The sequence below is a fragment of the Leptosomus discolor genome, chromosome 6, assembly GCF_034619465.1.
Source record: "Leptosomus discolor isolate bLepDis1 chromosome 6, bLepDis1.hap2, whole genome shotgun sequence".
Lineage (NCBI taxonomy): Eukaryota > Metazoa > Chordata > Aves > Leptosomiformes > Leptosomidae > Leptosomus > Leptosomus discolor.
Window position 1 is genome coordinate 4,805,777 of NC_141396.1, and position 16,233 is coordinate 4,822,009.

A 16,233-nucleotide genomic window follows, 5' to 3' on the forward strand; every position below is an offset into this window, starting at 1 on the left:
AGCCAGGTTGGCAGCTCCATCAGAGGGAGCGTCACCTGTAGCCAGTGAAAAATACAGCACAAAAATCCCTGTGCAGCTTTTTAGAATAATCTTATGATGGCACTGGTTTGCTCCCATTACTGTCATGAGTCCTTCTGCTGACGACTAGCTTTTTACCCTATATGTGTGTGTAACTGCTGATGGAAATCAATGGGAGATTTGTATTTGGGAAGCCTGCAGGACCACAGATCGACAGCACGCTTTCAGTCGGAGGCAGGAGGTACAAAGCAGCCTGTCTCCCTTAGGTGTTATGTGGGCTACTGGAGGGACACAGGCTGGGCTTCAACCTGTCCGTGACTGCCTCCCGAAACCTTGACAGCTGAAGATAGGGAGAGGCCAGTTACTTTTGTTTCCCATATATCATTTTATGTGTCTTGTAAGTCCCATACCAGGCTCCTCATTCGTTCAGCTGCAATATATTCCGATTATGTGATTCGCTTGTGAGGGCAGAGGAATTGATGGAGCTTCTTTTGAGGATCTTGTTTATGATGTCTTTCCATGTCTTCTTGTACTGATGCCGTAACAAAGAGTACACAAAAGGGTCTGAAACAACTTTGCTGTAAGCTAAGCACTTGGAAATGATTCCCCAGTGGGAACTGATGTGGACCACAGAGGATAACTCAACGAGTCTGTGGGAAGAGGAAGGTTGAAAGAGTGAATATTCATAATAAAAACATGGAGAACAGCACAACTGTAAGCCCATGACCCCCCCAAACCCCCAATTTATTCTTGGGCAGTTGCAAGAAAACAAAAGAAAAGAAAGCCATACTCATGAAAATGTGAAGGTAGTGCTCCCCTTATACATTTCTGGGACTGCAAAGGTAAACTCGAGGTCTGTTTCCCAAGGATGGGACTACACAGCTCCTATCTGAGTGTCTTGACCCCCAAACTTCAAGACATTCTTGACTCTGTACATTTAGCTGTACAGTTACTGAGGCTGAAAGTGGACCCTGGATGTGTTGTCTCCTAAAAGGCTCTCTTGATCATTCACATCAATAAATGCTGAAGAATTTAGTGCAAAATGGAATAGCTCCAGCAGGATATGAGGCAATGTTCAAAAGAGCCTTTATATTTGTTATTGGAATATACCTTTTGGAGACTAAAAACTGAGTCCAAATCTCTTGATATAGAGCTGGATTTTCAACTTATCTGGCTCACCCAGGCCATCAAGATACCTGATAAAGGGGCACCTCTCTCTCTAGAGTATTGTAACCTAGCCCTATTTTTACTGTGTTTGGGATCATAAATACTCCACAGTAAGCAGATCAACACTTCACAGAAATTTTGCTGCTGATAAAAACTACCATACAGCATTCCACTCACAGAATAATTTCCCCACATACCCCATCCTCAACCATTACGCTCTTAGTCTCTGTGCCAAAACTTACACACCTGGACAATGTTTGTTACTTTCTCTGAGGACTCTAGGGTTTTCAGTCCTAATGAGTTCTCTTGTTAGACAGTAACATCTCACTTCAAATTTTTCTTCATTTAGTGCTTTTGGTTTGTGCATTTCTCTAGTAGTACGTGTCGTAAGATCATGTTTCTGGCAGCTGAAGTTTATCACACAAGTAGAATAGCTCTAGAGGGAATGAAAGGGGTATAATCTCCCCAGGTATGTTTCCTGATGACTTTCACATTTACTGTCAACATTGAATCCATCATGTGCAGCAAATTTAGCCACAATTATTATTTCTGCATAGCCCAACATAATTTTTGAAATATTGATGCAAACCCATACTTTGAGCACTAAAGTTTGAGATCGGGACACAAAGTGTTATTGCTTTATCTCCTGGGAATCACATTCCCCTACCATTAGCTACCTAAAAATACAACATCTAGTCTGGACTCAGGGGTCTAGGCCCCCTCTGGAGGATCTGAGAAACCACTTCGCTGGTGCTATCAAGCTTTCTTAGCCCATCCAGCTCCTAGGGGGAGAGTTCTATGCCTTTAAACAGTTTGTCTGGGTCATAGGAGAAGCACATAAGGAAGGAAAATTCATCATTAAGAGATGGCATGGTATATCTTGAATTTAAGAACTGGTCAGTTTAGAGGCCAAACATATCCATTTGCAACAAATTTAGCAAGGCAAAGCTTTTAACTCGATAGGGAAAGGGAAAAGCTTTATATATTTCTCACACCTATGCTAGCAGATAGTTCATTTGTACTGAGACAGTGTGTTTTCAACACTGAAATATTGATAACTCCATAAAGTTTTCTTTCCACATGTCTTTAAACAACACCAAAGGACAGTTCTGTCAAGCTCTTGAGAAACTATTGATCTTTCTAGAGGAGAAACAGCTGTATGTGCTGCTAGAGAGCTTCACTACGTGACAGCAAATAAGATCTTTGCTGAAACAGCCTTCAGCAGAATGTGCTCCTAAACCTGACTGGGAAATACTTCAACTGCTGATGTTTCATCAGACAATGCACCATTTCCAAGGAGCACTACAAAGTATGGTTCCTGCAGCAGCAGTGACAAGAGTATTGGTACTTCAAGCAGTTTAGAGATGAAGAATTTTTTCCTCCGTCATTTTATTCTCATTCCATAAACTTACACGACATTGTGTTGTTGAAAATAGTGCTGGGAGAAGGCATGGTCCAGTCATTTGAGCACAAAAGTGGGACTAAGGAGCCCTAATTTGTTACACCGCTGACTATGAGCTTCTGTCTTCTCTCTCCATACTGGTTTGCCTAGACTGCAAACTCCATGGCAAAAACTCTGTTTCTTCCTGAGTGTGTGTGCTGGGCTGCACCTCGGCTCTGCAGCCAGTGCTGGGCCTTCAGCCGCTGTCATGATGTTGGTGATTGCAATACTGAGACTAGTTTTGAGTGCTTTGCGCTAGCAATTTGACGACTTTGTGTATTGCTTCCATTGTGTGCAATGACGTTTTTAGGGGTGGTGACAGCAGCCAGAATACTCTTTGGGCTCACAGACGTGTGAGACATTTGAGGCGACCAGGCTGTGTTACATAAAATACTTAGGAATTGCTCCACTGGTGCCACTTGGCTGATCACTGTAAGCAACTCTGAGATACTGAAAAATCACTATCTGTCCCATTTCTCTCTCCTTTCATTTCAACTCAACAAATGCTGTTCTTTCAACCTTTCCTTGTAACTTATTGTTGATGTCTTTCTTACAAAGTATGATCCAAACTCAAACATAACCTGACGTTATCATCTACTCAAGCTGTTGGGAGGTCTCATTTGGTGTTTGTTGAATAAATTGTAAATCTCTCTTGTTTAATAAAATGTAGCTTACGACACCTATGTTAATATGCTCAAAAATGAGAATTGAGTATTTGGAAAGTAATCACCCGTTGAGTCCTGTTTACTTTGTAATCTACCATGAGCCATCCTTGTTATTCTGTACTTCACATATTTGATGCCTTCTTTGCATTTTGTATTTTATCATGTTGAATTTCATTTGGCTGATTTACCAAATGCTTTACAGATGTGAATTTGATTAAGTTTACTTGAATTCAGTGGATGCCTTGACTGACCAAAATATGACAGATCTGTGACTGAGTCTCTGTCAGTTAGTTCTATGAGATGTTAGCAATCTCCATTTAAAGCATATGAAACAGACACTTTAGGGTTACAAGTCTAGACTTGCTAATTTTACCTTCATTGACTGATCATCTAAAAGCCTCCACTTTTATTGACAGAATTTAAAATATTTCCTTTGATTATGTTCCCTAAGTGTCCTTGATACTTACACAGATCGCTATTCTTGTGTATTATTTTTTATAGTAAATTACACTTGCAGATATCAAGCAGCAAAAACAGAAATGCAGATAAACCCTAAGCTATGCCATTTAATTTCATGCACAAACAATTAAATGTCAGTCTTTCAAGGCGTACCACACACTTCTATGGTCTTTGAAAGAGGGTTTTGTTTCTCATTTATGAGGGAAATGATATGCATAGCTTCAATTTGCATGAAAATTTTCGGCCAAAAAGACGACATTTTGAGTGAAGGAGCACTAATATTTCAGCACTACATGTAAATTAAATTCTACATTATCAACTACATAATTCTCTACCTTGCTTTCATAAGCCACTCTTCTACTCTCTAGTATTCAATACCTTTTTATTTCAAAGCTATAAGCTGTTTTGCAATGATACTTTGTTAGTATTTTAGAAATGTATAATTCTGCAGTGTGTGTCATGTCAAAAGACTCTCCAATTATTTTATTTCGCTTTCAGTGAACAAATGAGAACGCTATGTTGAAGATCAAGACCTTGATCTTTTATGTAGATAATACACTCTGAAAACCCTTTATATCCATGTGCAGCTTACCACTTTAGTAAAATATTTTACTGAACGTGTGTATGTCCAGCTGGAGGCTACTACAATGGCAACATATCTGTTGTGCATTGCTTAAACCTGAGAACTTAACTGAGTTATGGATAAAATGCTGAAGAGACCAGGCTCTGAAGCTAAAACCTCTTGCTATTTCAGGAGTGAAACAAAACTGGCACTGCATTTTGGAGCTGGTAGGTGATGAAGTTCTCACAAGAATAAGTTCAGTCCTTTCCCCAAGAATTTGGATGAGCTTTTTAAGGTTACACTCCTAACATTTCTATTTGTGCCTAATTCCGTCTTTTTTTTTCCCCACACAATTCCCGTAGTATCAGAATTAAACCTAAGCTGACCATCAGTTTTCTGTTGACGTCGATTTTACTTTGTTTTCACTTGCTTGCTTGGTAGACTCAATCTTTTGTATGCTGTCTTGCTAGTGGAAAAGCCCTTTTTTAATGATTTTTTCCTGGAACAAAAATGATATTGCAGAGACCGTTAGATGATTTACCCTTAGCCAGTTTTGCCTCTTAAGTGGTGCATGTAATTACAACTGGCCAGCATCTGCAAGGAAAGAAACTTTTGGACTCTTGTAGCTAATCTTGCAAATCTCTTGTACCAAATCTTCCAAATCATTACTTCTAGCCGTTGCAGTTCCCCAGAGCTGCAGGAACCACCTGTCAGCACAGAGATATGGTGATAGCAAGGAGCACCGTCCAGCTTGTACCAAAAGGTTTTTCTATCCAGGAGGAAAATATCTCTACTTCTCATCAGCTGAGGCTTTGACAAAGACTAGAAGGCCACTTTCTTCTAATATGTCAACCTAAAATTGCATAGGGAAACCATGCACTTATACTCACAGACAGGCAAGAACATAACTTGCATAGGAATTCCGAACTTGCTTGTCTACCCAAGCAGGATCTGCATGCAGAGGTCAGTACCCAGTTTAAAAACACAGTTTGCCTACCCCTTGTCCCCCAGAGATGATACAAGGGAACTTTAATCTTCTCCTGCTTGTTCCACCATCCCCTTCTGTAACCTGAGGGCTTGGGGCTGTGAACTTCTCTCTGATATTACTTCAGGATTTTTAATTTAAAGCCGATTTCCTCACACATGGACAGCACTTATTAACTTACATGAGAAAAGTCCTGTATTTCAGTATGAAATGCCTGGAGTTGGAAATTAATACTAGAAATTGGTATGACTTATTTTAATTTTTCTTATGAAAAAGCGCCTAGGAGAAATAGATTTTGAACAATGTTACTTAATCGCATAATGATAAATATAGCAAAAGAAAAGATGTGTACTAATAGAATTTTTACAAACCAAGAAATAAGCTATGCCTAATGATATATAATATGGGGTAGTACATCTGTCATACTGGCACAGTGGAAACACTGAATCAAAAAGAATCAGATTCTGCTGATATGCTACTTAAGGTCAGCCACTGAACTAATTAGAAGGGTGTTTACTTGATAAAAGAGGTGCCTAATCTCGTTTTTAAGTTAATGTAATCTGAAAAACTCTGGTTTACACAGAGAAGAATTTATCTGGCTGGGGTTATAGACACAAATCCTTCAGTGGTTCATGGAACTGCTAGAGACAGCTACTTGTTTTTAGTGCGGAAGCAGAAATATCTTGTAGTAAAACCTTGTGATCTGCTGCTTTCAGGCCTCAATTCATGAAGTACTTAAAAGCATTTTTAATTTAAGCATATTGCTGATTAGAGCTGGCTGTCCACATGAGAGGCTGAGCAATACACCTCATGGGCTGTCTTCTGTTCACTGCCTTGAAAAGTGATTGGTTGTCTCTATCTTATGACTGCAAAGCACAGGACATAGTCCAGAAAATAATACCTGCTTGCATGAGTAACCTCAAAAGCATCCTAATCCCCTTGACTTCAACACCCTCAGCCATGTGTGTGAGGCATAGGGAAGCACAGTAATGCACGTCCTCAAACACCCATCCATGAGGTGTGGTCTCCAGCAAGGTCTCTCAAGTAGCTAGACAGAGAATTCCCTGCAGTCCCCCTAGACCTGTCAGAACCGAAACAGCCAGGCAAGTGATAGCCTTTACCCCCCCGGCACGCCTGGCCAACGCCCAACCCTTCATGCATTCTTCATGCATTCAAGGCCCCACGTCTTGACTCTTCTTATAGTCACTCTCTGTGGCAAAGCTACTAGTCCTTAACAGACTGAAAACTCAAGAAAACATTTACGTGATCCTTGTATGGACTAGAGAGAGGAGGATCAGGACTTCTTAAAGCCCTCTTCTGTATCTTAGGGCTTATAGGACACCACAGAGTTAAGAGAGGTGGGGAGGTGGTGTCTGAATGCTGGGCTGAGATGTCTATGGAGAAGCATAAAAATACTTCTGACAGTCCTGGTTAGAGCACTCGGCGTCGCTTGGGACGGAGCCATAAGCTATTCTGTGACTGCGACGATTTTCGTTAAGGTCAGAGACCCAACATGAAATTAAATTTAACCATTTGCAATGAGGCAAATACTCCAATATCTTATAGCATGAATCAATTGGCTATTATTATCATGAACATAAAATCAATGTGACATGCAGGTTTCTGGTTTTGCTAAGAGAATATAAGACCTTGTGAATTGTTTTGTCAGAAATAGAAATTTAGGATGTCATACTGAATTGGAAAAACGTGGGGTTGGTGACATGCCCAAACTGAGCTTAACTCAGATTTTTCAATGATTTTTTATAATGGATCTGAGTTTGACTGAAGTCAGCACCAATAATTTCTATTTGATAGTATTGACATAGAAGATACTTAATTTTTTTTCTTTCTTTCTTTCTTTGTTCTGCATAGCAGTATTTTAGTTTTTCCAGAGTATTTTAATACGGGATGCAAGCTGTAAATTTCCTTCAACAACTAGATAACACTTTTCTGGATATACTCACTTTTTGATATTTTTTTTGTTTCACAGGAGTAATTTTGTATTTCCCACAGGAACAATTTTGAAAGATAAGCTAGCAGATAGATATCTGACCATAAATCACAAGAATTTTTTTTAGCTATGAGCCAGAACAGCTTTGATATTTGATGTTTATGACTAATAAACTCTACCCAGACAGACAAAACTATTGTTCAAGTCTGTGGACAATGTTCTCACCTCACTTGGATCTTGTTAACCGGATTTTTACAGCCTGACCTATTCAGACAAGTGTCTTCCCCTGCAGATCATCCCCAGAACCGGCAAGGCAATCTGAGGAGTAGGTGACTACTAGACCTGAAAAAGGGCTGCAAATTCCTGTGGACTGACTTCCGAAATCACTCCCATGAGACCGACATCTCGACTGGGCTGAGTGAACAGAGTTTGACCCACAGACTGCATCAGGGTTGTATCGGAGACACAATGCTGTGACATTTTATATAGTTTTGTCAGCTCAGTAAATGCAATCTCTGTCATAAGAGTGGAAAGGTTGCACAGAATTTTCACACGAAACATGAATCATTTTCTGGTTCAGAGTGCCCTACTTCTCTGACTTAAGAGTGCATCTCAGTAGTCTTTTCCAGTATGTAGATTCACACTTACCTTGTAATTACATAAGGTGCAAAACAAAGTATAAAAGTACCAATAAAGGTACTTATTTTCTTTGTTGCTCGCTGCCTCCGTCTCTTTTGTTCTTCTAGACAACGCTCTCTTACACTGTGTGACATTCAACACAAACAAGAACATGAATCATAATATCAGGTAGCAGATTTTAATGGCTTTACTTATGGAATGATGGAAATCAATCATTCCAGCAAGTGTTGTATTCACATAAATGCAGTGCACCTGGTATTGGCTTATATGGGACAATACCAAGTATTAATGCATTGTACAATCATCTTTCCCTCCAAAAACAGTGACTGAGAAATACATGATTATATATTTATTTGCACACATCCCCATTATATCCATTTATAAACAGTCAAATTGGTGGAATTCAGCCTTGCAGATCCTTTTTGAATCACTGTAAGCTATATTTGCAGGACAGAGTTTGCCTCATGATACTCAGAGATGTGGAAAATATCCAGAGTGGGGAAGGCATCAGGCTACTTCCCTAGAAACAGCTATTCCAACACGACTACCTTAGATAGGAGAAACTTCCCAGCAAGATAAGCAATAAAACACAATAAAATCACAACAAGAAAAAACACGCTCTGAAATTCAGCCCAACGTTGGAGCAATCACTGTATCCCAAAGCTGTGAACAGTGTGGCCATAAATCCGAGAGCAGCTTGTGCAGCTCTGCACAGCAGCCATGCTGAACGTTTTGCAAAGCCAGGAATTACACAGCAAACCCACAGCGCTGTGGTGTTCTGACTCCACGCCTCAAACCAGCCTTGTTCCCGACTAAACAGATACGAATTAGTCACACCCCGTGTTTTTTTCCTGCATGTGGCATTTTAGGACAAGAGTTTCTCTTCTGAGTTTCCCAGTGGTGGTCTCAGCAGGCCACCAGAAAGCTACTAAGACCTTTGGTGTGCCAGAAAGACGATGGGAGCACAGGGCTGAGACCAGGCTTCCACTTCAGGATATCTCCTTTGAAATCAGCACATTTGCATGCCAAAAGAGTAATAACGTGAAAACCCATCCTCCTCCTCTACTTGCTTGTCTAACTCCTGCACTCGCTGTTCACTTTGAGGGAAGTGGATGAGCTACTGTCTTCTCCAGGCAGGTAGGTTGGGTGGGCAGCACCGTTTGTATCTCCCAGAGCCATCTGTACCTGAACTAGTCGCTTTGGGAAGGAGCAAACCAAAGCCAGACTGCACTCCTGAAATCCCTCTCGGCATAGCAGCGCTCCTACATTTTGACTCATTACACGGGTCTCGTGGTAACACCATCACAAGTCTTGGGCAAACTGAATGCTCTGGCCCATGTGTTGCATTTTGAAACTGCTTGGCATTGGTGTCTCTGTTTACACTGTAAGTTTGTAATTAATGACTCACTGTTAGGTGCCACACTCACCTATGTTAATAGCCACGAGGTTTATGGCCATACTCTTACGTTGTTTGCTGTACTTGCAAATGTTTGATCATCATCTAAACACGTGTTATGTCCTGAGGATCTCAGTGTGCTTCGATGATCCCTGTGGCAGTGAGTTCTCATGTTATATTTTGGTTGTGTTAAAGAAAACATGGTTCCTTTGATCCGCTTTATATATATATGGTCTTACACTGCCAGTCCCCAGAGCAGTTACAAAATTAACAAAATACTGGAGCAAAAGGTTTTTCTGCTTGAAAAAACAAATCGTCTCACTCTTAAGGAATATGCTTGAGTAGAATGAGAACACATCTAAAAGTATTACATGGTCTGTGTTTGAGTTACTTGCAGTGAGACGTGACAGCTGAGAAGGAAAAAAAATATCCACCTTTTTGAGGAAACCTATGTGCTTTCAGTTCTGCAAGAGCTGCAGAACTTGGAGTATTTTTAGGTGCAGACAGATGACCTCAGAAGTTTGATAGCCTCACTTAAGACCTGCTTTATTAAATTCATAGTATCCCAGGCACATGGTGATATAGGAAAAGAAATTTCCAAAGTAGGTCCAATTAGGATGTAGAGAGTGGTGCATTTTTTGTCTCTAACAATTTCCCCAGTTACATCTTTTCCTTATTGGCACATACAAAGCTGTCTTTGACTCCTGGAGCTCACAGATGACTTGGGAAGTCCTGATAGACTTCAACCAATTTCTTCTTTTTCAGCCTTTCCAGATGTAGCTAATAAATACCATATCACAGAAGAAGGTATTTTATCTCCTTCCTTCATACAGACAATGTACACAGATGAGTATTTTGCTTTTGCACATACTTTTATGCACTAAGATAAGAACATATGTGCAAGTTCCAGTAGTGACACTAGTAACAGAACCGGATTATTGACTAAGCTTTCATTTAAAGATTTTAACATCCTGGAAAATCTGAGGTATATCCCTTTGAAGGTTTGGTATTTTAAACAAAGTTTATGAGATACTGGACCTTAAGATGTGTAGAGCTGGATACACCAAATAGATAGTATAGATAATTTGAGTGAAGAAATAGATGGGTTTAGATGGGTTAAGCACTTAAGTGTCTTGCCCAAACCTCTCACAATATCTAAGATACCTTGGTCTTAAGAACAAAGTCAAGAAAGAGCAGTATCCGGTAAAAATGCCTAAGCTAACTTGAAAGGACATGTGCCCTAAACGTTCACACGATTTTGTGTGGTATTTAGAGGTTTCCTTTGTACTCATCTTGAATGATCCTCAGAAGATCACTCGTGTCTTCCCAAGTCACAGGTAATAAAGCCATCTGTCATAACGCCTGTCGCTAGATCCCCTTGCGGGTGGATTCTGAGTCATAGGAAGCAGAAAATTGTCCGTACACATTTCTCAGAATTGAAACTACATTGTGCAAAGAGCCAGAGAAGTCAGGGTAGTCTAAGGTGGGATTACAAACTTTGTTCTGTCATGTGCCTTCTCCCAGCATCCATGTCTATGCTGTTAGGTACTACAGTAAACACTGAAATTGCCTGTACATAGACCACTTACATAATTCAAACGATGCCTTTGTTATGTCAGAGCTTTATGAGTGTTACTGACTGCTCCAGGAGACCTGCAGCCTTTGCGTAGCTCTCCCGGTAGGGAAGGCAATCCAAGGTCTAACCCTTTCAGCAGTGGTAGCTGTCACCATTTGCGACAGCACCACCATAGGTCAAATTTGCCACCATTTCTGTAGTCTAGAAAAGAAGCTAAAACTCTCCTTCCTTAGAGAGAGGCATTAGAATATCCTGATGAGAGAGATAAATAAGAGTTAGTAATAAAGGTTACTTGCAGAAAAGTGCCTGTACAACTCTGTCTCCTCTGAAGAAAGGAGGTATCATTCCCATGGCCCCATTGAATCCATCCTTCAGTGAGATGATTACAAAATGCAGGAACACCCTCAAACTAACCTAGACCAGAAAAAATGCAGAGGAGGAGAAATACCATTGAGATTTCTGCCCATTTTCTAAACTTTGCTGTGCAGTCCAGGCATACCTTAGATATTAGGCATAATGACTGCTATTTCAAATAGCAGTGGGTTTATGGCACTAGGACAGTGGGAGTAACCACAGCATCTCATAGTGTGTGCAGGAACTAAGACCAGTCGAGGCACGGTTTAGCAACCAGACAGCATGTAGGGCAGAAGGGTGGTTTTCACTCTGTGTGACTTCAGGGATAAGGGAAGATTTAAACACGTGCATCTCGAGAACAGTAACAGACTTGCCCGAAGTTCTGCTCTGCATTCTTGGTCAAGAGACAGATCAAACAGCTTAACTGGAGAATTTTGAGCAAATGTTTCTGTTCCTCTAACAGCGTGCTGTCCTGCCCTGATTCTTTCAGAATTATTTGCCTTAGGCTTAGGAATCCCCAAAATATGACCTTTTTTTTTGAGGACAGCCACATGTGCTTTCAGCCCTGCAGCTCTGCTCCTGGCTGGCTGCAAATGGAGAGAGCTGATGTTCCCCTCCAGCTTGCAGAGCAAACGACAGTTGGGGGCGGGGGGGGGTCAGGTGGGACGTCTGGCGTGGCACTGCCCTCCTTGGCTGCTCTTGGCTTTCCACTCTTCCAGGCAGACTTCTTCCCCTGTATCAGACACATCCCCGCACTGCCAGCTGCCAGCATTTTTCTGAAAGACATTTCCCTTCCCTTCAGTCTCTGACAGAGACATTCTGAACCTTAAGATCCCATCTCTGACTGTCTCCCAAGCAGCACACACATCCCTCACAGCTGCTCCCTCACCCTACCTCGCCAAACCATTTTCAGCCTTTTTTCCAGGCAAGTACATCAGACCATTCCCTTTCCAGTCACCCACTCCAGCCATGCTAAGCCCTGAGACAAACTAGTTCCTCTGAGCAAACCAGGCTGATTTCTTTCCACACTGCGACTGGCGCCCCTGGTTTCCCCTTTGCAGGGCTCAGTCGTGGATTCTGCCACCCCATCCCAGTCACAGCTGGGATTTAGCCCCATCCACCCCAGCTCATCAGAGCCTCTCAGCTCTCAGCCAGGACATGCTGATCCATCACCCATCCTGTCCCGCTCCATCCTGTCCCAGCTGTGCAGGTTCATTTTTCAAATCCCCATTTCCCGGGCAGATCACTCTGGTTTGTCCTGCTGTTCCCTTTTCACCAGCCTGGTCCCACAACCTTCCAGCTATGCCTGCTTTGGTCTGCTCTGTTTCATCCTCTCTGCTTCTCAGGGGCAGAGCCATTGCGGACTCACAGCACACACTGACTTCCTCCTCCTCTGCGCACCGGGCACCATCCCCAGGTCCTCTCCAGGGTCTCTGCCTGCCCAGCACCACCCTTGGACTTCCATCCAGCAAGGCTTTCTCTCCTTCAGCTTTACCACTGATCCAGTGAAAGCTGTCTTTCCCACCCTCCCTCCTCCTCCAGCCAAATCTGCATCCCTTCCAGATGCAGATATAGCCTATCTGCATAAAATGTATACTTTGTGAGTAATCCCTGATGTGACTCTCTTGCACAGCACCCCAGCACGCATTCATACCCATTTGGTGCTTGCCTTCAAGCCCATTATCCTCCCAGCCCCCGGAGACTTTTGTCCTCCTGTGTCTAGACACAAGGGGCTTTCTTAAACACTCTCATTTGAAATTAACTTTATACATTCCTTGCTTGTCATATTAACATTGCTACTGAAGTCTCTCTCACTTGGATTTAAGTATAGGCATTCAAGCGTATGCATTTTGCAGATGTTATTCCCTTACAATTTTGCCTGCAGGAAAGATAAAGAAGTTACAGAGAGAGCACAGCAATCGGGAAACTGCCGGGTGAAGGAGCAGCACTCAGCACCCAGCTTCCCTTCTGAACTCCAACCGAAGGGACATGTGCAGCCTCTGCCTGCTCCCTCTCAGGGAGCCAGCTATGTTTTGGGCTGACAGTGCCAAAAATGCAGATTTATCCACCACTAAATCCACCTTCGGAGACAAAGGGCAGTGATCTGATCACTGTTTCAAAGGGAAGCACATGCTCAGCCAAAACTGCCTGTTTCTTTGCTCTCCCTCCCAAAACAAGCCCTTAAGCATAGAAAGTGTTGCTTCTGCAACCGGAAAAATAAACACAGGTAAAAAGAAACATGCAGAATAAAAAATGGCAAGAAGGATGCTCTTTTCCTCCCCCTCCCCATCCCCTGCTGTGATACGGATCAGACTGTATTTAACATAACACTGAACCCAATCCTTGCTTCCTCTGCGGTGAATAGTTTCCCTTGCTGAACACACAGGCACCTTACCTGGGATGGATGTCCACCAGGAGCACCAGGGTCTGCATAGTGATCACATCAATCCGCTTACAGTGAAACCGTGCCACCTTCAGCACTTTTAGGTATGTGAAACACAGGACTATAAGGGAGAGGAGGAAGCTGAGGGTGTGAAAGACACCAGTGAAAATCACAAATTGTGTCCTATCCTCTGGTCTCTTGTTGTACAGGGTGCAGGAGGCATAGAGGTGATGGAAACCCACCCAGGAGAGAGAAGCTGCCACTATCGGGAACGACACCGAGTGTAACCACGTGTAGCTCAGTATGAGCGCGGCATCTCTGTACCTCATTTTGGAGTGATAACTTAGAGGGAAGACCACAGCAATCCACCTGTCAATGCTCAAAGCTGCCATGCTCAACATGGAGTTCGTGGTGAGAAAAGTCTCCAGGAAGCCCACAATGTGGCAGATCTGATCTCCTCCTGGTTGACTCTTGTAAATGATCCCAGCCAAGGTCAGGGGCATGTTCGAAACAGTCATCAACAGGTTGCAGAAGGTGAGGTTGAGGATGAACAATCCCGGGACCTGCTTGCGGATGTCAGCGCTGTACAGGAAGCACATCAGCACCAGCACGTTGGCCAGCAGGGCCACGAGCATCAGCACCACCACCACGAAAGCCAGGATCACCTCCCAGATGCTCATGGTGCGTCCAGTCACAGGAGGGACATCTCCGAAACTGCGCTGCGCCGGCACCCGGGGAACATGGTGCGAGCCGCGCTCACCTCGCCCTCCTCCCCAGCCTGCTCGCACTCTTGCATGCCCTCCGTATTTTTAGAAGAGCTGCAGTTTTTTTCTCCAACCTCCCCCTCCTCGCTGCTCCTTTCCACGTCAACGCTTTCCGAGACGTGCACAAAAGCACTGGGAATGCCCATCAAACTGCGAGGAGGGCTTAAAAAATATCAGCAGGACTGAACCACTATCTCCATTCGGTCCATTCGAAGGAGAGCAGGTTATTCTGAGAAACTGCTCTCCTGAGATCCCTAATTATCAGCCCCAAGCTTGCAAGCAATTTACCGAGTGAATTCTGTTCCCTTTCTCTCTTGCTTTCTGTCTCTCTCTCTCTCTCTCTTTTTCTCTTTCTCTCCCCTCCCCTCTCCTCCAACCCTCACTCCCTTCCAGGCTGAATGTAACCTGCTTTTTATGATCACAGATAAAAACCCCATTAATGGATTAAAGCATGCACACTGCTGGTGATTCGCAAACGTGATTATGTCATCCCCACTCCACAACCCCTCCCCTTCTCCTTGCGATTGTGACTAGACTTTCCTCAAGAGAAATCCCGTGCTTTCATTTAATTGATTTAGCCATTAATTTGCAAACAGCCATGTAACCGAATTCCTGCACTCCGGTGTGTTTCCTACATTTCGGTGCATCACTTTCACAGTTGCTGCTTGCTCTCAGCCAGGGCAGGGGCTTTCTTTTCTCTTCATTAACTGTGCTTAAAAAGATGGGGAAAAATGGATGCATTCTGCTACTTCTCTGGAGCTGTCGTTAGGCTACTGGAATGGTCTTACTGCTCTAGTTTAGCACTTTGCAGTCCTGTGTCTCCGAGCACAATGCCTAGGAGGAAAAAGATTGCCTCCCCTCTTCCTCTAAAAGCAGGGAAACCAAAGCCCCAAATGCCACTGTCACATGCCCAAGGTCATAGAGCAGGTGAGCAGCAGAGACAGCAACGTGCTGCCCGTCTCGCTATTTAGTCATGCTTTCTACCCTCAACAGCCTTTGCTTCTTCCTAATCAAAGCCTCCCTCCCTGTGAGGGTGAGCACCCTGTGAGATCAAAACCAAGGAGCAGCTTGGCAAAGGAGATAGGAATGAGTGTGTATCGCTCACAATTAAGTGTTAAAATTAAGTTTGTTTTAAAGGACGGAGCAGGAACTGTTTTCTGAATGCCTTTGCTGTCTCTTTAAAACAGTTTTAATTGGGAATGCTGAGAGTTTGAGAGCAATCAGGACAACTCTCTCATCAAGGAAGCCAAGCCTTAATCCCTGCACAGTAAGAAGGTAAAAGATATCCTGCAGCACAGTTATCGTGGCTTAGTAAGTGCCTCTGCACGTGTGCGAGAGCTAGATGCTCAGGCGGATTTTTCCCCTTGCCAGAGCCGTGCATGCTCGATTTACAGCAGCTATTCATCGCAGACACTCAGGCTCATCTGCTCAGTGGCAGAGCTGCCGCCTTGCACAGTGTCAGGGCTTTGCATGTTATAGGAAGACCCCTTCTCTTCCGCTTTTATTTCATTTTGGTTTTTTTAAACCAAGTTTTAAAGGGCTAATAGAGACAGAAGACTGTCGTCAAAGACATCTCCGGGACGGTTTAGCTGTGTGCGCAGGTCCTTCACACATGCACCAGCAGAGGAGGAGCGGCTCAGGGTGCAGAGCCCAGGTCTAGCTGTGAACTCTGCAAGCTCCCTCTCTCCAGAACACAAGTACATGTCCTCACGCTGGGTGGATGAGGAGCAGGACTTCAGTGTCTGGTCTCTCCTGAGTGGCAGTGATCCAAAGCCACATGAGAAAAGCCTAAAGGCAACACCTTCTCTGAGTAAGAGGGGTCTTTACCCTCTTAGGAGAGGTAGGCTAAGAAGGTGAGAGAGAAGATGCAGAT

General features: G+C 43.3%; 1 protein-coding gene across 1 annotated transcript; it reads right to left on the reverse strand.

Annotated features, from left to right (window-relative positions):
• Positions 1–436: 436 nt before the first annotated feature.
• GPR26 (G protein-coupled receptor 26) lies at positions 437–14,276 on the reverse strand. Its single transcript, XM_009961319.1, has 3 exons — positions 13,609–14,276; positions 7,897–8,010; positions 437–668 (listed from the first exon to the last, which is right to left on the reverse strand). The coding sequence occupies exons 1-3, from the start codon at positions 14,274–14,276 to the stop codon at positions 437–439; spliced, it is 1,014 nt and encodes a 337-aa protein (XP_009959621.1).
• Between the last annotated feature and the right edge of the window lie 1,957 nt (positions 14,277–16,233).